Source organism: Leuciscus leuciscus, assembly GCF_965113295.1.
Source record: "Leuciscus leuciscus genome assembly, chromosome: 2".
In the NCBI taxonomy this organism is placed as follows: Eukaryota; Metazoa; Chordata; class Actinopteri; order Cypriniformes; family Leuciscidae; genus Leuciscus; species Leuciscus leuciscus.
The window spans coordinates 33297633-33325022 of NC_138726.1; the positions used below are offsets into that span (position 1 = coordinate 33297633).

The 27390-nt window shown below is 36.6% G+C and overlaps 1 protein-coding gene and 1 long non-coding RNA gene across 2 annotated transcripts in view; one reads left to right on the forward strand and one right to left on the reverse strand.

The window, feature by feature from the left end:
* LOC309493114 overlaps nt 1-27390 on the reverse strand; it is a 37656-nt gene that overhangs the window by 5643 nt on the left and 4623 nt on the right. Inside the window, exon 3 of the long non-coding RNA XR_014203793.1 lies at nt 15622-15667. This is a non-coding gene — a long non-coding RNA (uncharacterized lncRNA). The remainder of the gene's footprint in view (nt 1-15621; nt 15668-27390) is intronic.
* en2a (engrailed homeobox 2a) lies at nt 3661-7601 on the forward strand. Its single transcript, XM_082162207.1, has 2 exons — nt 3661-5496; nt 7258-7601. The coding sequence occupies exons 1-2, from the start codon at nt 5016-5018 to the stop codon at nt 7572-7574; spliced, it is 798 nt and encodes a 265-aa protein (XP_082018333.1). The 5' UTR covers nt 3661-5015; the 3' UTR covers nt 7575-7601.

The following is a 27390-nucleotide window of genomic DNA, read 5'->3' on the forward strand; positions in this document are numbered from 1 at the left end:
GGCTGACACATGTCTGAGAGGGGCTCTAAATGCGAGTTTTCACGGAGAAAAACGCTTGGTATTTGTGAAAGTGAAAATGCACCTGTGGCACTCTCTTGCATATGAAAAACCAACCGACGTTAGACGTGTCTGAAAATATTTTTAAGCATCATTAATGATTTTTAAAGTTAGTTGAAAAAAAGGGTCTATTCAAGTACGTAAAACCGTTTTGTCTCTCCAATTCACTGAAATCTTCAAGGTGGGATGAGTGGAGAGAGATACAAGGCTAAAGCTTTGACTGTCAATGAAGCCATTTTCTCCAAAAAGGGTCTCAAGATGGGAGCAGCATTCAATTAACTTGATCCCATCTAAAGAGCCTTAATTCGGTTTGTGGAGGACGCCACATGCACGGTGGGTCAGGGACAGCAAGACTGTGTCGACTGAAAGGAGACTTATTTACGCCAGGACGATCAGACGCTTTAGAATTAAAAGCATTAAAACCTATCAACTCTATCCTCCCGGCGTTTTCAAAGTGTCCACTCTGCTAGGATCCGGACCCCGACAGTTCCCCGGCTTTGATGGAGGAATCTGGATTTAAAACAAGAAGCATCAGTCATTTAGCCAATACCCACAGAAGTATTGGTTTCACTCTTTGGTATTGGACCAAATTATGGATAGGCTAGGTTTAGCCAACCAAATGAATTTTTGGCGCAATCAATTAAGTCGCATTTCTCAGGTATGGAGATTTTTTAAAACATTATTCGAATCGTAAAATGTAAAGACATTTTACAAATCTTTGGGAAGAAAAGAAATGTATGTGTAACATCGAAAACAACTGTCATCGTGTCATTGCAGGTCCTAGACTGGTGGTTGGCTGGATCCTGCCCTGCATGGTGTCAGGAATCATATCACAGGCGTGCTCTGACTGACCGTGTTAGTATGAGTGTTTGTGTGTCTTTTGAGAGCAAGACAGTTAGAGAGTGAGAGAGTTAAGGGGCGTGTGTTATCCTTTATATCAAGCTGCAAGCTCTAGGATCACCAAGACTCGCACACGCACACACACACCAGCGCCTCCATTCACAAATCGAGTCAGCGCGTCAGCACCTATTGTAGTGACTGAACCAGTGGCATAAGCTATACTGTGCGTTAAAGCTCAAGAGAGCCCAAAGACAACGCACAGGGGGACAAACACTAGGCATTTCCTAAATAAACTGGTAGTCTATATAAAACATCTATTCAAATAAAACTCTATACGCTGACTCCATCCATCATATTTTTGACTTAATATTGGCCTATATCAACACTGAGATCATCGGTCTTTTCGAGAGCAAACGGCACATCACTTCAACATTTTCCTATGGGACGCCAGTTGGTGCTATTTTTATTTATTTTTTTACATTAAAAAAGCATCTTACAAACATGAAAATACCTCAACTAAATAGCATATTCATTTTTCATAACTAAATAAATATTTTTGTAATAATATTTTGAAAATTGTTCTGTTAACCCAATGTGGATAACTTCAGCCTAATTATGTTATGGACGTTATTTTGTCTATGTTAAGCGAATTAGGGAAACCTTGTCGTGCGTCTACATGGAATCTATATAAATAAAATAAAAAATAGGACATAGGCTTCTGGGATAAAAGATACCGCTGAAAACACGACTTAAACTCTTTGTAGCCTCTCTCTATAATATCACCAAAGGTTACTTTTAACAATGTAAAAACAAAACATAATTAATTTCTTAAAAAGACTGAACGTGATTCAACCTAATTGACAATACCCTATGCTCTTAACATTTTCCTTAAGATAATTTAAGAAGTCTTGCTGTCCCACTGTTTGAACGTTTTTTAGGTGCAAATCCAATGAAATTCTTTAGAAATATATTCTTGTGTGAATATTCGATTTCCTTGAAGTGCTCAAGAAGAGGTAGAATTGCCAACCAGACCAAACTATTTTGTCTGGGCATCATGGCGCGGTGAAATGCAAAAGCTCACCAAAATCTTTGATGAATAAGGATAATGAAATATCCCTCAGTGTACTATGCATTCTGGAGGACAACATATAGACTGGAAGCGCATGTGAAGGCTACACAGTCAACACAAAAGACGGAAAGGATGATGACGGCAAATAAAAACATCAACGTATGGCCTCCTGTGCACAGGGTTCGACTAGTGGTGCCAGTGCAGTTAAGGCTGTCATATAAAGTACTGGCCCCAAAATAGCAGATATAGAGTCAAATTAACGTGATATGATGATCTGCACTGACGGGCCTGCTTGAAACGGCATCGTATATTAAATCATATGACGTATATAGCCTATAATCCAGCATAAAAAGTTGAATATTCAGGATTTACTTTTGCATAAGTAGATGCACTTTAGGTTTATTATTATTTATTATTTTGCTGTACAACAGTAAAAGTATAGCAACTAGTAAAGCTATGTGCTTACATCGCTTAACCTGCGTTTTGTTGCTATGGGAGGGGTCGCCTCATATTGGATCAATGAAATCACAAGATACATATCCTACAGTATAGATGATGAAGCAGCAGAAGTATAGAGGGTAAAGGAGGACACATGGATGGTTCATTTATATAATCCCTAATAGCACAATAATGATCGGTTGCATTGTTGTTATATTTTAATTAGCGCTGGCTGTTATACTGTTGTGATATGCATGTCGGATAGGCTAATTATTTTTTTCTATGCGCAAAAAAAAAAAAAAAAAAAAAATTTGTGTAGCCTACACTGCAATTCTCGCCTAAACCAGGGCGAGTGTTTCAGTCTTGACTGTGGCAAAAGAGAGACAGATAGAGGGCAGGCCACGGCGCTTGCGATCTGTCAATTTCTCTATTGTCTTTTACCCATTCCGCGCATGAAGTCGACGGTGAATTTCTTGCGGGTGATTAAAAATCGTTGTAGAAGAATGCCCCTAAAACCAATGCATCATTGAAGACCCTTAGATTAGAGCCGTGTCCATTCCACACTTGAGAAGAGCAGGTGTACAACAGGCCAGTGGCTATTGTACCGCTATGGACTATTCAAATGATTGTTGTCGGGGGATCTTCATCAAGCAACAATATCATCAATAGGAATGTAACCAATATAAAAACATGACTAAATAATATTTTGCCTCACAGTTTAGTCCCTCCAACAATTGTACTCAGTGAAACCACAACGAAAGACTATATTATATATGCTATAATATTTCGTTTTAAAGGAAACAATCTTGCAAATAGGAAATAAGATATGCCTTGTTAGTGGCATTAAAAAGACGTGGTTAGGCAGATAATGTGCACCAATTTGAAAAGGGATTGCATGGTCTTGGCTCGCCAGAGACACTTCATAATGAGAAATGCAATCACAGAAGGCCTCTTGAGAAACCTCTTCAGTTAGAAAAGACATAGGCTACTGCACGCTCACTGGGAGAAGCTAGACTAACCATACTGGCAGCTCCAACAAGGTGATGTCTTTACAAATGGTTAAGAGCTCAAATATATCACCAAGTCGTTGTTATTGTTGATTTCGATGTGCTACATAGTAGGTTACAGTCAACGTAGCCAAAAATGCTCCTCAGGCGCCCTTCATTATAGACATAACGACTCGAGGTTGTGTGATCAAATTAATCTGAATCACACAGAAGTGAGCGATGCATGGATTTGCTGTGGTAGCCTACCTGGAGAGCGCGGGACAGGAACCGTATCTGCTATACAAGGTTCCAGCGTTGCCACGGTGCCTATAGGGTTAAGGCTTATGAACGAGTGAAAGTTGTTCTACAATTTCATTTTTGGCGTGACTACGCCGATATTCTTTGAAATAAGCAGTTAAGTTTAAAGAGCCAAATGCATCTGTCCAAAGAAATGAGCATGAAATAATTAATTACACTAAAAATATGGACTACACTAGTCGTATCGACAGATGAAGAGCTCTCTTACGTGTATCCGTTTTCGTTTACTCTTTCTGTATAGTGCAATATTGCGAAAATCTTTATTGCTGTACAGCATATGAATTGTAGACTCTAGGCTAACATTCTAAATATTGAGAACCTGGAATTTTTCGTACTGCTTTTCATATAAGTAAAATGTCTGCATCAAACATGAAGAAAACTGTAAGGTTATTATGGTTTGGAAACAGCAAACTCCATTGCGGAAACGATTTCTCCAGTTTGACGCATTCTGTGTTATAGGCCTACATTACCACTTTTTACAGTTAGTCAAAACTGCGATATAATGATACAATAAAATACTTCCCCTGCTGAAAAACTTGAAAAAATGTCTAAAAAAAATGTTTCTCTACAAATATTGGATTTTAAAATCTGCGGTTTCGTGAGTGCGTTCGGATTGAGAGCTGACGACCAAATCTGGATAATGATAGGCTAGGTACATGCATAAAAACATGCACAGCATAAATAATTACGCTACAAGTACACCTCTATGATTAAGAGGGGAAAAAATGTGAAGTCCGTGTTCAGTATGCAGGCTGCGTTTTTGGCACGGTCTGAATTTGGATTTCGGTGAAGCACTGTGTCTTTAAAAGTGCAAGGATGAGTGTTGTCTGTTACTCGCGAATCAGGGCCATGTGACTAACTCTAGACTATTCTATTGGTTGAAGGCACGTGTCTTGGATACCGGAGTGTAACGTCACTGGGGGCTCGTATTAAAAATAAGAACAAAAATCCAGAGTGAAAGTATTTCACGAGCAGTTAGGAGCCCCACTTCTCAGAGTAGCCACTGAAGCCTCGATAGTTGCATTGCGCACAAAACAAATAGAACCAAACTGGAAAGTTACGGTTCATCAACCTTAAACAGAGAACATTCCGTGACTGGAAGGCGTAACTATGTTTTTCCTTTGTGACCACGGTGCGCAAAGGCTTTATATTGTCGCTAAAACACACTGACAGACTTTCTTGCTCAGTTTTGAAATTTTGCTGAAGTGAACAAAGTGGACGGAGTCGCCCGCGGAGTGGGGTGCGACTGCCTGAGTGCGGGAGAGCGATAAAGGGTTAAGGACGGAACGTGGAAAGTGTGTCTCAGCATGGATGAGAATGAGCAGAGCGCAAGAGACGCGGAACAGCGAGGAGCAGCGGACGAGTCCAACAGTGCCATACGACCCCTTCTGCAAGCTCCAGGGAACCAGCAGCTCCCGCACAGAATCACAAACTTCTTCATCGACAACATCCTGCGGCCGGACTTTGGCCGTAAGAAAGAAGCGAACATAACGCGCGATGAGGGCAATCACGGTGCTCGAGAGAATCACAACCCTACGGGTCCTAGCACGGGACAGGTGGGAAGTACTGTTCCAGCAGAGGGAACTTCCACAACGCATACGAGCAGCGGAGGAAAGAAGGCTGAGGTAGAGAGCGAAGAGCCCCTGAAGCCCCGCGGGGAGAATGTGGATCAGTGCCTGGACTCAGAATCGGATAGTTCACAGAGCAATTCAAACGGACACCCTAGTCAGTCTATGCTGTGGCCCGCTTGGGTTTACTGCACACGCTACTCGGACAGGCCATCGTCAGGTACGTTTCCCTAAATTTTCTTATAGGCTAGCATGTGTCGGGAAATCTGTTAAATGCATCCAAAGTTCTACAAGTTCTTATCTATACTGTTTTCTAATCTAATCTAATCTAATATCACGTATCCCAATTTTAGAGGGCCATTTCAATTCTAAAACAAACCCAAAAAGCTGAAATACAAACCGCCACATCTGTGAAAATATAAACAATTCACTAAACATATCGTAATAAATAAAATCTCATATCTTTCACATTTCTGAACATTTATAGGCTATACTGAAACATTACGATGGGGTTTATATCATCTATTGCTTAAGTAAAACGACAAAGGTCCAAAAACATCAAAACAGGCTTAAGATCGTCAATATAAACGTTCAGAAAAGTAGGCTATAAAATAAGTTAACTAAATTTTCGCAAATTCGATTATACTTATTTTAGAGTTAAGCTATTATTAATATACTGTAATTGTCTTTCATTTTAATTCCATACCGTTTGCTTTGGGATTGATAATGGTGTAGGATATAATATTTTTGGTATCGTTTTAAAGAAGAGATGATAAATAGAATGTGTCAAGGTTGATTTACTTTTAATTAAATATAAGTAGACTAAAGTAAATAAAATATTACAGAAATGCATTTTTAACGCTGAATGGCTGTACATACACACACAAGTTTTTGGTTTTGTCAAAGGTTTTGCCCTGTAAGCCTTCCGTCTTTGTTGATATTTCATTAGCATATTTTTGACAATGGAGCAGGCCTTGCATTTACTATTCTGAGTTAGCAGTTGCTCGTGAGTGTTTGTGCGCAGTAAAGTATTTCGTAACTTGAATATTTAACTAAAACTGTATTGCTACTATTTCAAAACAGAAGAAACCATTATAGCTACTGAATGCTAATTCATCGTAGAGCAAACTCGGAGTTGGTCATTTAGCCTAGTCCGTCGATTTTGTTATTGTTGTTGGAAATATTAAATTTATGATATCTCAGTTACATCTTAAATGAAAGATTGGAGTGCTGATTGAGACATATTTACGTCTTCCATTTGTATAGGTCTATCCTTTTATTTTCGTTCAAGGAAAGCAACTGGACTGTTTACTGCTGTTGGATAGTATGCTACCTTGTCGCGCCAGTCTTTCATTTTTTATTTTCGCGTTTAAAATGTAGGCTACATTCATGTCAGCTTCTCCTCGCGCAACTTTTTTTATTTTTTATTAAAATATTCATGAAATTATTATCCAACCGTAGTCGGAGCGTTAAGCTAATTTTGTGTTCTGTTTATTTTCTTGTAGAGTGATCTAGACTTACACCAGTCATAACCAGTTATGATGTCGAATGGGTTAATTTTTACGTATGATCGCTATATGACCACTCATTCCATTTCGATGTCTAAAAAGGCTTTTTTTTTAAAACTAAGAAATGTCCATGTGGAGCAAGGCGCGAATCCCTCATCAAAATTCTGCTTCATCTCTGAGGTTTCCCGCATTACCTATTAATGGCCTCCACTCCAGAGAAAGAGGGAGAGTGAGAGAGGGAGAGGGAGAGGGAGAGAGAGATCCATACTGCTCACACCCTAATGTGACGCAAAATAAATAAATAAATAAAGCCTACGTAAAACAGCCTCATAAATTACAACTCTTCGTTGAACATGTTTACAGCCCCCTCTCTCCAGACCCTGCATAAACATAAAACAGATTAGCATATTTGGTCCTGTTATGCAATTTGTGCTTCGCTCTAAAACTGTATGTTATTTCATCCCCATACACAGGTCCCAGATCTCGTAAACCAAAGAAGAAAAGCGCAAGTAAGGAGGACAAGCGACCACGCACGGCCTTCACGGCGGAGCAGCTCCAGAGACTCAAGGCCGAGTTCCAGAACAACCGCTACCTGACCGAGCAGCGACGGCAGGGTCTGGCGCAGGAACTGGGCCTCAATGAATCTCAGATCAAAATCTGGTTTCAGAATAAGCGGGCCAAAATCAAAAAAGCCAGCGGCCCCAAGAACGGTCTGGCAATACACCTGATGGCGCAGGGACTGTACAACCACAGCACCACGTCAAAGGAAGACAAATCAGACAGTGACTGAGACAGAGAAAGCGGGGAGGGGTGGAGATGATGGGTGGGGTGGGGTGGAATGGGAGGGGGGAGGGGTGCGCAAGGTTATATTTACAATGCAATAATTCAAAAGAATAAAAGGGCCAGTTAATAAATATACCAGCATTAATGACGTTAAATAGAGGCTATATCGAATTATGTCAAAATACATTTATTGAATACAATTCTCTTATGAAATAATGGTCAAATTATTTCAAAAATAGGCTAGGAGACGTTTTTTGCACTTGGGCAGAGTGGCTCTCTTGAGAAACAAGTGTTTCTATCGCTCTTCTTTGTCATGCTGTCACCAGAACCAAGCGTTTTCCACTATTAGCGCAACGCTCGTTTATACATTTAATAGTTATGTGGGGAAAATGCGAAAACCTTGCTTAAGTCCAAAGAGTCTTTTCTTCTGCATCCAGGCAACTGTGATATCAAATGCATTAGAGTTGTTTTATTTCCACGTTTGTCGTATCATTTGGTTTGATGTTTGATACAAAATGGACGCAGCAATCGTCGCAATCTCAGCAGGAATTTTCAAAAAAAGAAGATAAAAAACTGTTCTTCTTGTAAATAAGTTCACCGTCTTAGCCTGGTTCGTTTAAAGAGTAAATTGAGGGTGGGGGGAAAACAAATCGCAAAAACACGCGAGAACTACTTTAACAGTGCATTACATTGTAGGTTACCCGGTAAGCCTAACATATAATAGCTACGAAATAACATAGCCTGGTCAAAACATTTCAACTAGTGCGCTAAATCAATAAACAAATGTACCGCAGCGTCTTAAATCGCATAGTTTTTATAAAAGAGCAATATAATCATCTTTTGTAGCAAAGTATGTTTTAATCATCATAATGCTGCCTATAAACGTGTAGCACTGACAATGATTTCGCTTATGCGCACTCTTGACAAAAGCCAGGATAAGCGCCACAACACATCACACAGAAATATAAACAAATAGGCTATATAAATATAAACCTATATAAAAACACACAACTATCGATAAAAAAAAAAAGAAGCAAACCAGCTGTTTACTGTATGACAGATGTTAAAATACTGTTTTAATGTTGACTTCATATTTGTTATGTATTTATATAGATTATATTAAGGGGGAAAAAAAACTTTATCCAATGACCGGTGTTGCTTTTTATGTGAGAGTAGATTTCTAAGGTGTTTAAATTGCTTATTTATATTGCAATAACTTCTTTATGTGAATGAAGCGGTATTGGGGCCTTTGCATGAAAGCTGCAAATTGTCATGTAGGCATATTCACGCGTGTTTAGAAAAGTTAAAACGGTATGAACGAGATTTAAGTTGCAGACTGTATCCATATAGCCTACCAAATTGTGGAATTTTTACTTTTTGAATCTCTTTGTTTTATACCTGAAAAGAGTGTGTGACTAGCTATATAGCCACCAAACTTAACACACTTTGCCTTACAAGTTCAAGTGCGAACTTAATAACACAGAACTGTGCCGAATCAGAGAAACAGTATTAGTTCAATTGCATATGAGCATATCTATGAATATGGCCTTCTATCTGATATACGACCGAATGAATTTACTCATCAGCGAAGATCTATCTATAAAAGCTATGTTGAAAGCTGAAAAAGAGATAAATTAAGATAATACAATTTTATTTTGTGTTTACAGGTAGCCTACTGTTTGTTATATGTGTAAATAATTTGTATCACGTACGTATTAATTGTGTAATTAACTGCCTCCTGAAATCTTGATAAGAATTAAATAAACAATAAGAATAATATTTCTCAATGTCTCTGTAGCTTCTTTATTTGCTTCTTCTCTGGATTTAATAACCATCTCGCGCTCCAGTTTTATCTTGCTCTTTGGTTGAAAAGAACGTGCCGTCCTCTCATCAAATGGGAGCTGAGCCCAGCGGACATGACGTCACGGCGCTGGCACACAAAGCTTTACCAAATCAGGAGTGAGTCGGTAATGCACCCTCAGCAGTAGCCTATAAGGATTGGAGAAGCAGTGCAGATAAAGCTTACATAATAACCACTATCAAACGCATTATCGTTTGGATATTTTTTCCCCAGTTGTTTAACTTCTGAATTCTCTGTATCAGCAAAATTTTGTTGTTGCCTAACCCTTTACATTGCCCCATGTGCCCCATGACTGGGACAACAGAGACAGAGTCGTTGCCCCAAAAGCGTTGGATACCTTACAAGTGGACTTTATTCCATAACTAGCCTTTAAAATCACTCACAGTATCGATACCAAACAACATAAACAGACAAATAATTATAATTTAGTTTGCTTCCTACTCAGCCTAATGAAATGCTCACACAAGGAAAAGAAAAAAACCTATGTAGCCCACAGTCATGCTTGTTCATAGCCGTATAAAAATATGCCAGACCTACTTATTAGGCCTACGTTATCATAGTTATAAAAATACGGAATCTATTAACAGATTAAGAGCATGCATCTGCCGGACCGAAATAACAGGACGTTCGGGGAGATGGAGACTATTTTCTGCTGGGGGGGAAACAAAACAAAAAAACAAAACAAAAACTCATATTCCCGGTACGCATATCAACATGGAAATTATTATTATTATTGTATTTAAACATAAAAAAAAAAAAAAAAGTTTTTATATAATGAATAGGCCTACTGCTTTTTAGAAAACACGATCTTTATTAGATTAATTCCAGCAACAACAAAAAATCATATGAAGAACCCCTGCTTTTGACAAAAGCATTAATTAACATTCATTGTTAACTTTATTGAAAATAACTGCTACCCGCATTTATTTATGTAGACTGTTGTAGTTAATTTTGCAGTGTTACATTAAAACCGGACGCTAACATTTCACTTAAATGTGCAACATTAACGAATAAAACCAACTCAAAATCTAAAAAATTAAACTGATTATAAAAGGTCAGAAACAAATTCAATCACCAGACGAAATATATTATTATAATAGTATTATAATTCCCTGGGGTTACATTTCAGCCTTTTAACTCTGGATTTGATCGAAAGCGTTACGCAAAATAACATTAATTCAAAAAACAAATCATTAAGACTTGTAGAAAAAAAACAAAAAAAACATTTAAATTAAATTATACAAGGTAGGCTACACTTTTTGATCAAATAAATACGTGGGTAAAAGCAAAATCTGGTTATGCAAGTTTTATACAACAAACTTCATACAAACTTTAGGCCTAATTCAATATCTTATAATATTATCCGACCAACAAACTTTAAACAAACTTTGTAGACCAAAAAACTGTTTTATTTTTTTACATACAAAAAGTAAACCTACAAAGTGATTTAACGATGTTGGCTGTGACAAATAAAACTAATGTTTGCGGAGGGGCTGCAGGAGAGACAACAGGACTCAACTACATCTAAACAACTTTTTAAATGCATAAAATATTGTCTTTTTTATAGCAGGTGAGTGACTCAAACAATAACTGGACTTTCTCTAAAAATATGTAAATGATCCTTAGTTAAAATTTTTTTTTTTTAAATCTGGTCATAGACTACCTGTCCTCTGGGGGAGGTGGGAGGGGGCACAGACAACTGGCATTTCCCATGCACTGACCTGCTCAATGACAATGCCTCATCTACATTTCTTTTCTAGCACTCCTTGTATGAGGAAGTGATGCCCAATGGTTGAGGGGAGAGGTCCCTGACTGGATTTCTATAGAGCAAAAGTATGTGAGAAAAGTAATGAGAGAGACAGACAGAGAGATTTAGAAACAGAGAGAGAGAGAGAGAGAGAGAAGGAAAGAGGGAGGGAGGGAGGGAGGGAGAGAAAAAGAAACTCCAAATGAAGGTCAAAACCTCCTGTCATGGCTGCAGGTGGCTCATTTCCTCTGACTAGTCCCCAATCCTGCTCACACCCCCTTCAGCTCTCTCTCTCTCACACACAGTAATATTATATATATATAGATATAGTATATCTTTACTATATATACTCATATATATATATAGAAAGAGAGAGGGTAGTTCAAGTGTAAATTATGTGCACATAAATAATGCTCAGAAGAGTCTAGGGCAAGGAAGTACACTATTGTCAGTGATTGCAAACTGTAGTCCAAACAGTTACACTGTTGTATCAAGATACACATCAAGATTATACACTTCTGGTCATGACAGAGTGCTTCATTAATGGCAACATTCCTACATTTCTATCAAATTATAAATAAAAAAAATTATTCAAACTTCCACTTTGCCTGATATCATGGCAAATCAGACAACCAACAGAAAAGCCTGAGATGGAGGGAAAGTATCAGAATACGGATGTCTACTCATCTGCTTTCAATACAAAAGATCCACACACCCTCAACCCCCCAAACTCCAAACACTCCCACTGTGCTTTTCTGCCCTGAGTTCTCCAAACGCTTCCTATGGACCACTGAGGAATGCGCCTGCGAGGTTCGGAAACGTCATTAAAGGAGTGAGGGATGCAAACGGAGGACAAAAGGGATGACATCAGGCCGATTTCACACCAGGCCCTCGGATGCCCGGACCCAAGCCAGGGTCCTCACTACGCACCGCAGATCAAAAAGACTGCTGCAAATACACAGACCAGTCCGGCAAAGGAACGAAAGGGATGGTAAAGAATGCTAATCCACAGGACAAATATATTTTAATCTTGTTACAATACAAGTTAATGCTGCAGCTAGTTGATGGGAATGAGTTGAAGAAAAGGGTATTTCATCTTACCTCAACATTGTTTACAGGTGCACACAGACAACAACCTCTTTAGCTCAGAAACTATACAACTGAGACCGAGTGGAAGACCATTCAAGTTACCTTGAAATACTTCACCTGACTAATATGTATCTTGATAGTATTCCATAATGAGAGAATATAAGATGGAGTCAGTTACATCTTAACATACTTCTATTATAATAATATCATAGCTAAACCAATGCAATGTAGGACTTCAGAAAGAAACACACATACAAATACACTCATACACAGGGGTTGGTTTTTCATTTAGGGGAAAGCTCCACTGGTGGTGTCAGTGACCTCTACTGAAACCCCAGCAGGGCTCTGACATGCAAAGGAAATGAGTGTGTGTCTGTGTCTATCTTCTAAGCACCTTGGTAACTCTTGATCTCTCATGTATGGAACTCCGGCAATGGGCTCCTAAGAAGTCAACTCAGAGGACAAAAGGAAGCAGAGGCATTGAAACTCCAGTCTCTCGCTCTGTCTCGCACACACATACCACCACCACCACCACTACATGGGTTACACTAATTTAAAGAAACCTTAATGAGAAATTTTAATGACCATGTAAGTTTCAAGTGCCAGTCACTGAGGTTAGTGACTGGCACGTGCACCTGTTAAAATGTTAATGTTTATAGTGCGATTTCAAAAACATGCTGTGCGATGTGAAAAAAGAATATTAACAACTCTGAAGTTTAAAACATAAAAACAGAACAAATTCTTCAGATTGTATACATGCTGAAAAACAATTAAGAATTCTTTTCATATTTTTGTACTTTTGTGTTTCATAAGAATATATAGTACACTACTGTAAAAAAAAATAATTGACCACAGCACATCTGTTTCCAGCATAATAATATTAATAATAAATGTTTCTTAAGCAGCAAATCAGCATATTAGAATGATTTCTGAAGGATCACGAGACACTGGAGTAATGACACAGCACAGGAATAAATTAACTTGAAATATATATATATATATATATATATAAAAAAAAGATATATATTTAAATTGCAACAATATTTCTAAATATTACTGTTTCACTATTTTTGTTCAAATAAATGCAGCCTTACTAAGCACAAGACTTCTTGCAAAAAATATTACAGAGTCTGGACCTCAAATTTGGAATCAGAATTTAAGAAATCAAGTGATGTGATCTCGGTTTAATATATTGTGTAAATTAAATATATAATTTGTGATTCATAAAACAGCAATGCTGAATATACAACTTCTAAAGTTCCTTTAACAAAAAAAATAAAACAAAAAAGTTATCTGACTGGCCCTGAAAAAAAAGTATTCAAATCAAATAATTAAAGTAACAGCACCACAATGCAAACATCTGATGTAGACGTGCCCACATTTACTTTAGTGTATGTGCACACCAAAAGCTTTTAAATCAACCTAGTGAGGGTTGAAAAGTCCTCTTTACATGTAATGTAAACACTGTACATGTGTGTTCAGTGGTTAGAGAAGGACACCACTTCAAAATTAAAATTAAAATAGCCATTCATTACAATTATCTAACCATCTACTCTAAATCTGGCATGAATGCAAATAAGACCACAGGCCATACTTCAAATCTTACTGGACAACTAAGAACATTTGGATGTAGAATTTTACTGGAGCTATATCATTACCTAAATGTAATATAAAGTAAATCAAAAGCTCAAAGGCATCACTGTGGCACTTCGCCTTTGGAAACAAACTGAGTGGTTGACCTTTCCAAAATGGTTACTGTCACCTTTTTAATACAGCACAGCGACTTTTGACCTTATACTGTACGACATTTAGAGACATAATTGGCCGTGACTCCAACTAACTATGAGCAGGACAAAATAACCACTTAAAACATTCTACTCACTTTAAAGGTCTACAAATATTAAGCGAATGATGTGTGTATGCTAGCTACTTCCTGATATGATAAAAAAAAAAAAAACATGTTGGTACATTATTTAAACTTGGTTTCAATGTACAAAAAAATTTAAACAAAATGCCTGTAGTTTCTCTCTTTTTTTTATTTTACAAATTTCACTTACACTACAAGCAACACTAGTGCAACTAAAATGAAACTAATTTGCAATTAATGTGGTGGCGAATTGTGCCTATTTAAAAAAATAAGCTATATTTATGCGGCATGGATGAGCCATCAAGTAATTATAAAAGAACTGAGAATACACGTAAAATATGAATTCAACAACAATTCTGTGAAATTTACGGTAAAAAACAGCAGCTGTGCTTGCCAACAGTTTAGATTTGACAGATTTAACTTAAATTTACAGTAAAAAACATATTTCATTACCTGATGTAATGTTAATTTGCCAACCCATTTAAGTACTAACATCTATTTTGTACCTTTGTAATACACTGACAACCACCAAAAACAGGTGGTGATGAGAAAGTCACATGATGAATCAAAGCTCATCACAGCAGCTTTTCCACAAGATGAGAAGGTCAATACTAATTTAAAGAAGCTGCACAGTGTCATTCACACAAACACCATCATGGTAACACACAACACTAAAGAAATGCAATAAACATTAATTAACAACATTAGATGTAACAAAACCATAATGTACATAACTGATTAGAAAAAACTAAGAAAAACATATCTCAATAAAAATACATCAAATGTGAGTTGTCACGCAGGAAATTCTGGGAAATTCTATTTCACTTCCAAAAACTGTACAATTACAATGTAACTGTATTTCACTGTAAAATTACAATAAATGTACGATTAGATCTATTACAGATATTCACCGTATATAGTACGGAAACTTTCTGTTAACCAATTAACAATCTTTTTTACCGTAGCATTTTTACAGTCTTTTACCATTAAAATCACAATAATTTTTTTGCAGTGTAAGTTTAGACTTAATTCTTGATATATTCATTTGGATAATACATAAAGATCATATTTATAAAATAAAAATTTCAGAGAGTGGGCTATATATTTAAAGAAGACATTCGTCAAAATAAACAAGCTTGAACAAATAGGTCTGACATTAATAACAAGTCTAACATTTCTTGAATATGTGGATACTTTTTTGCACCTTGTCAAAACAAGTTGTTACTGTACCATTAACAAGCTAAACTGATAATATTATGGTAATATTTATAATTTGCTGATACAGCTGTATTAAGGTAGTTAAAAGCTGTTCAACAGTGAGAGAAAGAAAGTGAAAGTAGAGAACAGTATTTTTTTTTAAAGTGAGGGAAAGAGTAATGCAGTAAAGATATATATATATATATATATATATACACACACACACACACACACACACACACACACACACACACACACACACACACACACAATTAAAAATACTACAATACTACCTGCATCATCTCTGCAGACACATCATTTCGGTTCCTCTTTGCTATCCTGTGACAGACAGACAAATTCACAAAAACAACAACAGTGAGACACATTAATGCAAAATACAAAAATGTAAGCTTCAAATTCAAATGACACCATCTGAAAGTACAGCATTCAAGTGTACAGAGTGTAATTTTTAGTCCGACATGCAATGATCTATTCATTTGAACTGTCGAGCTCCATTTTATCATAAACTCAAGCTGGAAAATAGGAAGGGTCACATGTTTTCCACAGAATAACCTTGACATATTCTCCTAACATGCTCACATACACACACACGTTCAGAGAGAGTCAATATCAGAGAGGGGAGAGACAACGTGTCGGCTCCATTATAGTATAGTAAGGGCAGAGGGGGTTATATTACATCCTTCGTGGACCTGCCCTGCCTCTCTCTGGTGTGCTGGCAAAGCCAAGCACAAGACAGCCAAACAAACTGGCTCATTGTTTAGACTGTTTCTTGGTTACAACGATTTAATTAGACACTTTAGTGAGTTAAACTTTGCCACAGCCATCCTAAATTACATGCTTTAGATAACAAATTTAGAAACACATGGTTATACTGCACATACAATCAGAATACCTTCATAAAAAGCATCCTTGAGGAATTAATGGTACAGCGAGGCAGGAGGAAAAGCTGCAGAAGATTCTGCCAATGCTCAGGTGTCAACAGTAGAACAGGCATCTAATACGGTTCATATTATTTATTTCTAAATTTCAGTACACTTGACAAGTTCAATCAAAGTCATACTCAAAGAATGGCAGGCTTTGAATGTAAACACCTGAGCAAATGCACTGGCTATGTTTCCCCCCACTCTCAATCATCTGCCATGTGGTAGTACAGCAGCGAAAAACCCTGACTGCATCCATTCATCACAAATGGCATACATATGACAGCATTCATTAAAACATTCATGACGTTTTGACTGCCATGAAATGCATTTACTAAAGCCTCCCCCGTATGAAGGTAAATAACTCCTATTACATTCTTCATGGTGGCGAATAAAGTGAGGATATGAATGATTGAGGTAGAACATCTATTCGATTTCTTTGTAGAGGTGAGGAACGTTTCATTTTTACACACAAACCTGGGCATGAGGAAAGCCTCAATGCGAAAGGCTTGAGACATTCGGACTGCAAAAAGACACAGGATTCCAGTTCATTTTACCTCAAAAGTGACAAAACATGGGAAAAGGCGAGCGGGGAAGATGGGTGGGGGGGTTGGGGAAATGGAGGGGTGGGTGGAGAATCGGTGTTCTCTTGCAGCTGCCATTTTCTTGGCTCTGAGTGGCTGGTTAGAGGGCGGGGCAGGAGCAGCACACAGAGGACGCCATAACAACCCCCACCACCCCGCATTTCCTACAAACCACCTCTAGAACCGCAGTTCCAGGGTCAGATTTAGCTAATCCAGTCAGAGTCGCACCTGACAGGACACTTGACTATCACAGACTCTAGATCTGTTGAGTAAACTGCATGATGGCAAAGCAGCAGTGCAGGCACCCACCCACCCACCCACAGCACAGGAACAACAACAGCGGCACTTCCTGCGCTTTCACTGAGCAAACTATGCCTACAGCCATTCATAATGAAAGGAAAACCACTGCGTACACACAACATTCACACCAGCATTTCACAAATATTTTGAAAATGCAATATTCCTGTGACCAAATTTTTCACCGGTCATCAGGTTTTGTGTATCTAGCTCCCAAAAGGCACAATCATCATATTTTACCAGAGACCTTGACTCAGCATAATACAAGAAAGTAAGGACAATGATGTAGTTTTAAGATTCAGTACATTCCACCTTAAGTGTAAGAAATAAATATATTTCCAGAGTTAACAACATTCATCCATGAGTGACATAAGATACAAAACCCACATAAAAATTTAATATTTTATTTTTATTTAACAAACTAATTAACATCAATACTGGAAATAACTGAAAAAAAATACATAATTGATGTCGTTACACCTAAACTCTAGGGTAATATTTACATCAACTACCATATATTTGTCTAAATATAATGCCTTTGATATGGCATTCTTGTAAAGATCATTTAAAACTCTATCCCAAACTGAAATACTGCTCGACTGTTTTTATAATCAACACCAAACGCACAGAAAAGCAATAAAAAACAAATACAATAGTAATATTGTTAATTCAGTTAATAAAAATACTTACAGAAACTGTGACGTCTCACAATGTGGGGGAAATTATTATTTTTTTCTGACATGTGAACCAAACATGTCAAGAAAATTTCACTGGGAGGGATCCCAGTTTAAAAGTTTTTAAAAAATTGAATACTTCTATAAACTCTTCTCTGAATACTTCTAAAATCCTCAAACTACAGTGCAATTATTTACGTTAGTTATCTCCAAATGAGAGAGAGACAGAGTTAGACAGAGAGAGAGAGAGAGAGAGAGAGAGAGAGAGAGAGAGAGAGAGAGAGAGAGAGAGAGAGAGAGAGAGAGAGAGAGAGGAGAGAGAGAGAGAGAGAGACTGAAAACACTACATCAACAACATGAAAACGGTCATATTATCCATTTGTTAACAGCAGAGTCTCGACAGGTCAAGGTGCATTATGTTTCTTCCCAAATGCCCCATCTCACTATCTCCAGACCCCTCACATGTTTCTCTTTGGAAGGAGGGGTCAGCAGTGGCCAAGTGCAGGCTAATCAGGGCAGAGGGTAGTGTGACCCCCCCAGTGTCTCCACTTGGCTAATCAAAGCCCTCGGTGCTGGGTGTCAGGCCCTGGGCTGCAGAGGGCAACGGGGACAAAGATAATGGGGAGGGGGGAGTTGTGTCCACTCTCCTTTGTCTCCATTCAGAGAAAGAGACAAGCTTCACACAGATGACATTAGGGCCGGGTTCTTTTATCAAGGATGATCCTGATTTCGGAACGAACATACAGACAGACAGACAGACAGACAGGCAGACGCACACTTACATATAAACACACACACACACACACACACAACCCTACACCATCTGGGGCCTTCATATCCCACAAGGGCTGAGGAGAGAAACCAGGGTTTAGCACACCTCCTCTTTTCTCCCTCCCTCCCTCCTTCCTTCCATCTTCTCTTCTTCATTACTCGGGGCCTGTTTAAACAGACAGCCAGGACAGACATGGCAAACATACTGAAAAGCTTTTCAAAATCCTCATGCAAATCACAAGCCAATCTGTACAGAGAGACAGAGGCATTTTGGGTTTGGGTGGAAATAATTAACTCTCTTTTCTATGCCATTTCCACCAGACACAGATGAGTCTGCGAGGCCTGTGCTGTGGAGGGTACTGTCCACGTCTTCTATGCTAAAAATAGTTTTATTAACTTACCATTTTGCATGGAGGAAGATTATCATTACCTTGTGGAACAGCAGAGCAGAATTACTCTAAAGTTAAACTGAGAGTGTGCAGACATAAGGCAAATACGGTTTTTAAACACCTTAAACTAAATCTATCACGGCTAAATGTTGGCAGAATTTCTCACAATACTTTTTCATGATTAAATTCATCGTTTTGCTATGATGACACAAAAATGCAAACAGTCTCTGAACTAATGCACCAAACAAAACAAAAATAAGTTGTTCTGATATACAAACCTAGAATTATTACAGATGTGGTTAAATTAAATACTGCCATTATGTTCTTGTTCATGTTGTTTCTTTGTAAACATACAGAAAACAATAACAACAACAACAACAATGTTGATGCTTTAAAGCAATAATAGTAATTTTAATAAAAATGTCTGTCCGTCTGTGTTCTCCAAACTTGAATTAGTGTAAAATGGGCATTATTGATGCTGCAATGTCTATTCTACCGAATAGTGTCCATTTAGGCAAGAGAAATATAATATACAATAAAACATAACGTAATTAATGCATAAAATGAAACATGCAAAACATAAAACAGTGCAGTGTGCACTGATACAAATTGAGATTAAATATTGTGTTCTTGCTTGTACTATCAAACCATAAAAAAATTAAACACATTGTGTCACGACGAAGAATATGATCATTTGCATGACTTCTTACACTGAAGTTGACAGTGAAGTACAGCTGATTGAAAGTTACTGCCATTTTTTACCAACATGTCAAAAGTCTGTCAAGTCAATTACATTACCTCTTTTGAAGTATAAAAAACATTACAGAGTTTGATGGACATCCACACAGCTGGAAGGCCAAAGACAGCATGTGTTTTCTTACTACATATTTGCCTGAAGCACCCAGTTAATGAAAGTCTGCGGCAGCATCTTTATTAAAACGGCATGAGTGGAGAGGGAAAACGGCTAGAGAACATGAAGAGAAGAAATGCACAAAACATTTTCTGTGCGCTAACTGGCATTAGATTTTAAAAGGAATCTCAGGTTGAAGTAGGTAATTGTATTTGACATTAAGTTGCACATTTCAGAGTCTATAAGCATGTCGCAATAAATAAAACAGCCTTTCATTCATTCATGCTAATATGCGTCCATTAAAAAGAAGGATTGTGATTGGCTACAGAGGATTGCATCATTTCAAGGGCGGTGTCAAACCTTCCTCTCTTCCTGAGTGTAAGAAACTTATATCACAACATTATACAATCACTGGAATTACATAAAGCACAAAAGCCAAAATATAAAGCGTTACATGAGAGATGCATTATGTGTTGTAGCTCACTGGCCTGAAACAATAAAGAAAGGTCACTATATTAAAATTAAAAACAATGTGTCTTACCAGATATTTTTGCAACAAAAGTAAACAAAACATTGTCACACATTCTGGACATTTATAGTTTTTGTTATTGTTTCATTCATCACGTTTGATAAATCACTCAACCCATTATTCACTGTGATGCTTAGTGATAATTTAAGTGTTTGTAAACAAATCAATACATTTTAACCGTCAATATTATAGTAATGTAGTACCAACTGACTCCCTTTATAGTTTACAGAAGTAGTTGAGATTTATTTCCTTGAGAAAATTTGCCATGTACTGTACTTGATCCATATCCAAAATAATCGATCCTGAATCAAATTGAAATTGAATCGCAATCTTTTGAATCAAAATCTATTCAAAGCGTAAAATGTTTGTCAATACCCAGTCATAGTGATTAACTGGTTGGACAAATGTAGATAAACAAGTGATAAATGGCCACTTTAAATTAGATACTGCATCATCAGCATTATCTGAACGTTTTAGCTGTGGTTTTGTTCTTGTTTTATTTTTCATAGAAATTTAAGTTGATATTTTGCCATGGAATTTTCACTTGTAGCTTGTAAAGTAATGCCACAGTTAAAAAAAAACAAAAAACAAAAAAAAACCATTTTATGCATATTTATTAACTCACTGAACAAGCCTGAAATGTTCAATATATAATAAAAAATATATACACACTGATTTTTAAAGTAATCAGAATCACCTAAAAAGTATGTCAGAAATAATGTTGAAGTAAAAGAGATGCAGTTTCCTGAGAGGACATTGATGCATGCTTGGGACTGCTTGTTAAAGATTTATCAGCAAATGACTGGCTACATTTCGGTGGCATTGTGTGGGAAAAAAAAAATATTGTGCAAATTATTTTGTGAGACATGCAGTGCTCTCAGCAAAATTACACACCTAAGAAACATTGCGTTCCGGTTTGTGAAAACTCATTATATAAAACGTAACAGTGGCATTGATCATAATTTTTTTTTTATTTCAGTTAAGAAAAGAGAACATTTTAACAGCCTTACTGATTTAGTCTTCTAATATAATCTTTCTATAATCAATCAAAACTGTACTCAAACTTTCTCCTCATCATGTAGGATTTTAATGAAGCTCAATTTCAACCCACACTTCCTGTTACAAAATTCAGAGTAATAAAAACAGACTTCCAGCTTGATGCAGAGAACATCCAAACACATTACATTTCATTTTAAAAATACTGGCACGCAGCTCAAATAAATTGCAAGTGTTATTTTCCTGATGCTGACAATCCATAACTTCATGGAGCTTCAGCTGGGACAGGTTGATCTTCATGAACTTTCTGCAGCAATAGAGACCAATTATGAGCACCCAAATGCATTTCTAAAAATAACAGTAAAGATAAGTCATCTATTTGAACTAAAGTTGAGAGAAATTCAACTGTTACAATAATGAGAATTTGGGGGCAAATTTGCTTATTTTTTATGAAAATGTCAATGCAATCAATGCAAGACAGTTTTTAATATTTTGCAAATGGTTCATTTACCGTAGTTTATGCAAAATGTAATTTATTTTCTTTCTTTCTTCTTTTTTTTTTATTTGACCATAAATATGTTTTTGTGAGATTCACCTATGGGTAGTAGACGTCCATGTGCTTGTCAACATCAAGCTATTAGGTTCAAATTTATATTGCATGTGTAAGGGAAAATGGACATCTTAAATCTTATACAGTTCACCTTTTCTTTTTCACTTTTTCTTCTGTCACTCTTTGCCTTCACAAGTTCATTTCAAATGGTCCTGCAGTCTGACAAAGGAATATTTATAAGTATAAATATTGAATTGTAGTCTCTCAATTAATACGAGGTCAAAAGCAGCATATATGAAATAACAGAATAGGCAAAATGCTGATTTAAAAACATTTTAAATGGAGTAAATCATTTCACATAGTAGGAAATTTCAACTCACTAAAATTATTTTCTTAACTACCTTAATTCACCAGCACAAAGTAGCTTAGCTGGAATATCTCATAAAAAAATAAAAAATAAAAATAAAGTAATTTTGGTCATCATCTAGGGACATTGTCAAGGGTGAGTCCAGATAGGAGACTTAAAAATGATTGGCCAACCCAGGTGCCACCCCAATATTTTAAATTGTCATTGGCTATCCCCAAATAGAGTGATGGAACCAACAATAAAATCAGATATAATGTACTTGGTTTGAATCACAGCAGTTCTATATTGGCAGTTGATTTTTTAATGGTAAAAAAAAAAAAAAAAAACAACATTATACCTAAAATTATTATTATTATCATCATCATCATCATCATCATCATCATCATCATCATTAATATTGCGAGGGTGGTTGGGTTATGCTTCATGCCACCTTGAGAGAGTGTGTCCCTCATGGGCCACCCTATTTTAAAAAACAACGGGACAGAGAGCAAGATGATATTTCATTAAAATAATATTCCTTTAGGAATGAGGGAATAAACAAACCTTCAAAACGTAATGAATCATTCAGACAGCTTAGGAAGCATGCAAATAAAAATAAAAAATTAAAAGAGAAACATAAATAACCATGTAAATCTTGTAAATCAAGAAAATCTTTGCAATGAGAAAAGGAAACAAAATGCATCTGAAAATGATCAGTTTAGATTTCCACAAAAGCATACAAACAAAAATAGCAAAGATTTTAAAATTGGCCCAGGGTGGATGTGCAACTACCTCATGTTGTCTTTTTTTCCTTCTACGACACACAAAGAAAAAGACTGTACAGAATGTAATGGCCTCTATACAAACTGGTAAACGGTAACAACCATGCAGCATCTAAAATATATTGCATTTTATATATGTCTTTCTTTGCACTTTCCACGATTGTTATATTTAGGCAACTTTTTTTCTAAATATTACTTGGGATTCTTAAAGTTATTGTTCTAAAATCGAACTTTTCCTCAGGAGATACTAACACCAGCACAGGTTCATGAATACAGAGGAAGGTCAGCAGCAGTTTATTCCCTGTGTGCCATGATACACTAGCATTAGCCAGACTCAAACTGTTGGCTTTCATTCTGCTGGCCTTGTTATAAGAGAAATGCTGTCAACTCTGAATACATTGCTGATTCACTCTCACCTGAACAACGGCAACATAACACAACACAGCATGACTAACCACCGAATATCTAACCCTCCTTCCAAAAGACATCCATGATAACATGTCCACAAAAACATATCAGTCTGCATCCCCTATTAAGTGAATATACAAAAATGACAGACAGAGAGGCAGACGGAAAGAGAGAGCGAGATAGAAAGAGGGAGAGGTCATCACTAATGAGGGAAGCAGGTGACCCCTGCAATTCAACAGTGATCCTATCAGCTTCCTCTGTGTTGCAGGGGTTAATCCCCTTTAGGCACTAATTGATAGGAGATAACATGATACTATTGCCAAGGCCCTATTTGGTGTAACCCCTGCACTTTCACACATTGAGTGTCAGTGGGAGATCAGACGTGAAATTGATATTTGGGATGTTTGCGTGCTTAAGCGCAGCTCTTTCTTATCGAACAGTTGCAGTGTTCATTTGGTGTTTACGTCACAGACTCTTTGCTAGGATTAACCACTTGGCCTTTAATCACTGTGACCAGTTCATTTGGTTTTCAACCCATCAACACATGCTTTAGCAGACCGGCATCCAAACGAAATGTACCCCTTAACTGTTAATGAGTCTGAACGCTTTGACTGTTTGGCAAGCCTCAGCACCTGACAGAATGAAAAAGGGCTGGGAAGAGGTTAAATCTGACTATCACCTCTTGAGATCATTCAAAACAACCCGGAAAATATACAACCACAGTTGATGACAGGATAAGAATAAAACAGAACGGCAATATCAAAAGACCAAATGAAGATAATCTTTAACCGCATATTGTTTGCATTTGAAGAAATATTTGACATAGGCTATCTACAGTCACAGCTATGAGGAAGCAGTAAGGTTTGTATTTATCAGTGATTTTATGTCGAAAAGTGGCATTCTGGGACTCATCGCATCGTTGCAAATAATTAAAGGCCATTAAGTGATCAGCAGCTGTGAAAAAGGAAAAGCGAGAGAGAGAGGGAGAGATTATATATATATATATATATATATATATATATATATATATATATATATATATATATATATATATATATATAAACTATTCCTATAGGGATGATGGAATGAACAAACATTCTTTCTACCTCTCCTTCAAAGCTTAAATCATTTAGACAGCTTAGAAAACATGCATTTAACTAAATAAAATAAATAAAGAGGGAAACATAAACAACATCATGAAATGAGAACTTGCAATGAGAAAAGGAAGCAAATCTGAAAATGACTGTTTTTGAGTTCCACAAAAGCCTGAACAATGTGATTTAATATTAAGCTTTTTACTCATAGGCAGATCGAAATATCCAAACAAAATAGCAAAGATTTGGAAATTCACTTAGGGCGGCCAATGTGTAATATAATTCACTAATAAATAGCATTAGCAACTTTGAAAAGTCATTAAATAGAAATAAAAGTATACAAGGACACAGCACTTTAAAAAGTCATATGTTCACACCTAACATTGAGCTGTGTGTTTGGCCTTACATGCTGTTAACAGAAAGCTAGCTGAGGCAGTTACATATCAGGACTCGCCAATCACATCATGAACTAAACCCAATAAACTACCTTTAGCGATGATTGGCATTTCATCGGTCATAGCCTTGAATCAGTTATGCTCGCTCTGGCTAGCGATTATTAAATCGAAAGTTTACTATCCAGCTCAAATTATGAATGCTCTATGAAAGTTGATGATGGCATGAAGTTCTTGTGTCAATCCTCAAGACAAATTTTCTGCAAACAAACTGTGACAAAGAATAAGTGACAGACCCTAAATTTGAACAGCTTTGTTTTAGAATGCGCAAAACGTAATTTAGCAGATATTTGGCATAAAATTATTCATGTAAATACAGGAAAATCTCTGAAATTATAAACCCTAAATATTTCTTTATTTATAAAAAGGTAGGAAATTAAAGAAACAGTACATAGTGCTTATAATTTTAAAGCAGACAATTATGCAGATTATATAGAAACATGGAACATATAAAGAACTAATAAATAAGTCTGCATGTAAATTACAAACATACATAACATTTTAGCCTCATCACTGATATGTTTGGAACAACATATCTCCTGTCCTCACGCACAGTACCAAAATGGCTATACTGTATTATATAATCACTGTACATTATTGCATAATGTGTACATTACAACTGTCAGTACTTTTCAAAAGTTTACATTAAACTTTCATTATACTGTACATTATCAGCACACAATCATTATAGAAATACACCAGGCAAATGTGAATTTAAATGATCCCTTTCTATAATTTTTATTACAAATTTTATGTTCATACTTAAAATTCTCTTTCTATATAAATTTCTAGCTATAATAACGGAAACACCCCTCATAAGTCTCGCATTTCAAAGCTTTTCCAGTTATGAGCAAGATTTCAGGGTCAATGGGTCGCTCAAGAGGCCGAATCTTCCAGAACATTGTGTACCTCAGATACTGAAGGACAAGGCCTCAGACTAAGCCACAAATCCACCCTCCAACACACACACACACACACTCAATAGCACCTTTGCGGCTTTTTACACACTCTACACTCTAATCCAGTCTCCCTCAAATCACAACATGAATTGATGAAATATTTGTATCAAGCACAAATAGACACTTTTATCATTTAAAGGACTTTTTTATTGCAATAACAACAACAAGAATAACACTGCTTACACAAATAATTAAATCTACAGCGACGAAACAGTTTCATTTACTTTTTCATGAATACAAGACAACATCGATTTATCAAAGCAATTCAAAATAAATTGATTACATTTATTTAACATTAATAAAAATACTGTATTTACATGAATCGGCAAAATTATATTTTTAACAGGCACTACATTTTTCAAAACGCATTCCTTTTTCCTAGATTTATATACTTCAATGAACGTTTACAACAAAATGTCCACATATTTTTATTTGTGTCATTTACAACAGAAATACTAGTATATAATGAAAATCATCTTTAACGAAAATCATCAATGATAGAGGTATGGATAGGGAACATTAAACACAATATTCAACGAGAATGACTAAAGAATTTTAAATAATAAATACACAACATAAATGGGACAATCCAAGGACTAAACTTTTAGTTAAAATATTGTTATTCCTGCTAAAGTAATGTGTGATTTAATTTATTTTACCATCAGTCTAATGTGCTACCTAGGGGTTAAAAAAATCTAAACATGCCTGTGTACTATACATTGAAATAAGACAAATAACATTTCACAGCGGATTAGAGCACATCATCATTTACCAGTGAAATCCTCAGAGCCTGAAGGCACACTTTTATTTGGATATTTGTAACTAACTAACAACAAATCACTTCCAGAAATGCATTTAAAAAGCAGATCAAAAAATCTTTGTGTGGAACAACAAAAAAAAGAAGATCTTTACAAATGTCATCATAGCTATGTAGAAGGTCAAAAGTAGAGTAATAAAAAGCACATTTGCTTCAATTTGAGACTGGTCAAATTTGCACCCACAGCACCGTTCATAGTGTTCCATCAAATTTACAATCTCATACAAAAAAAAACTTAATCGCGGCAAATTTCGGGTAAATCTATCACATTCGTTTAACAAACGAACATCGAATGACAAAAAATGGCTAAATATTGCAGGCGATGCCTCAAGTCTGAACTGATTCACGCTGCAAATTCTGGTACTGTGGAAAGGGTATCCATCTTCCTCTGCAAAACTCCTCCCTAAAATGGAGGCAGCTGTCCTAATACATCCAATGTCTCGCTCCAGCACTTGGGTAAAGCTTTGAGAAGAGTCAGACGTTACACTGCCATCAGCACGAGGACATGAGTAAAAGGAAGAAAGCAAGTAAGCCAGGACAGCCACCAAAAAGAGAGAGGCTCTAGGCTTTGGCTGCCTGCCAGTGATCCCTTTAAAATGCCATTGTGGCTTTGATATTGAATA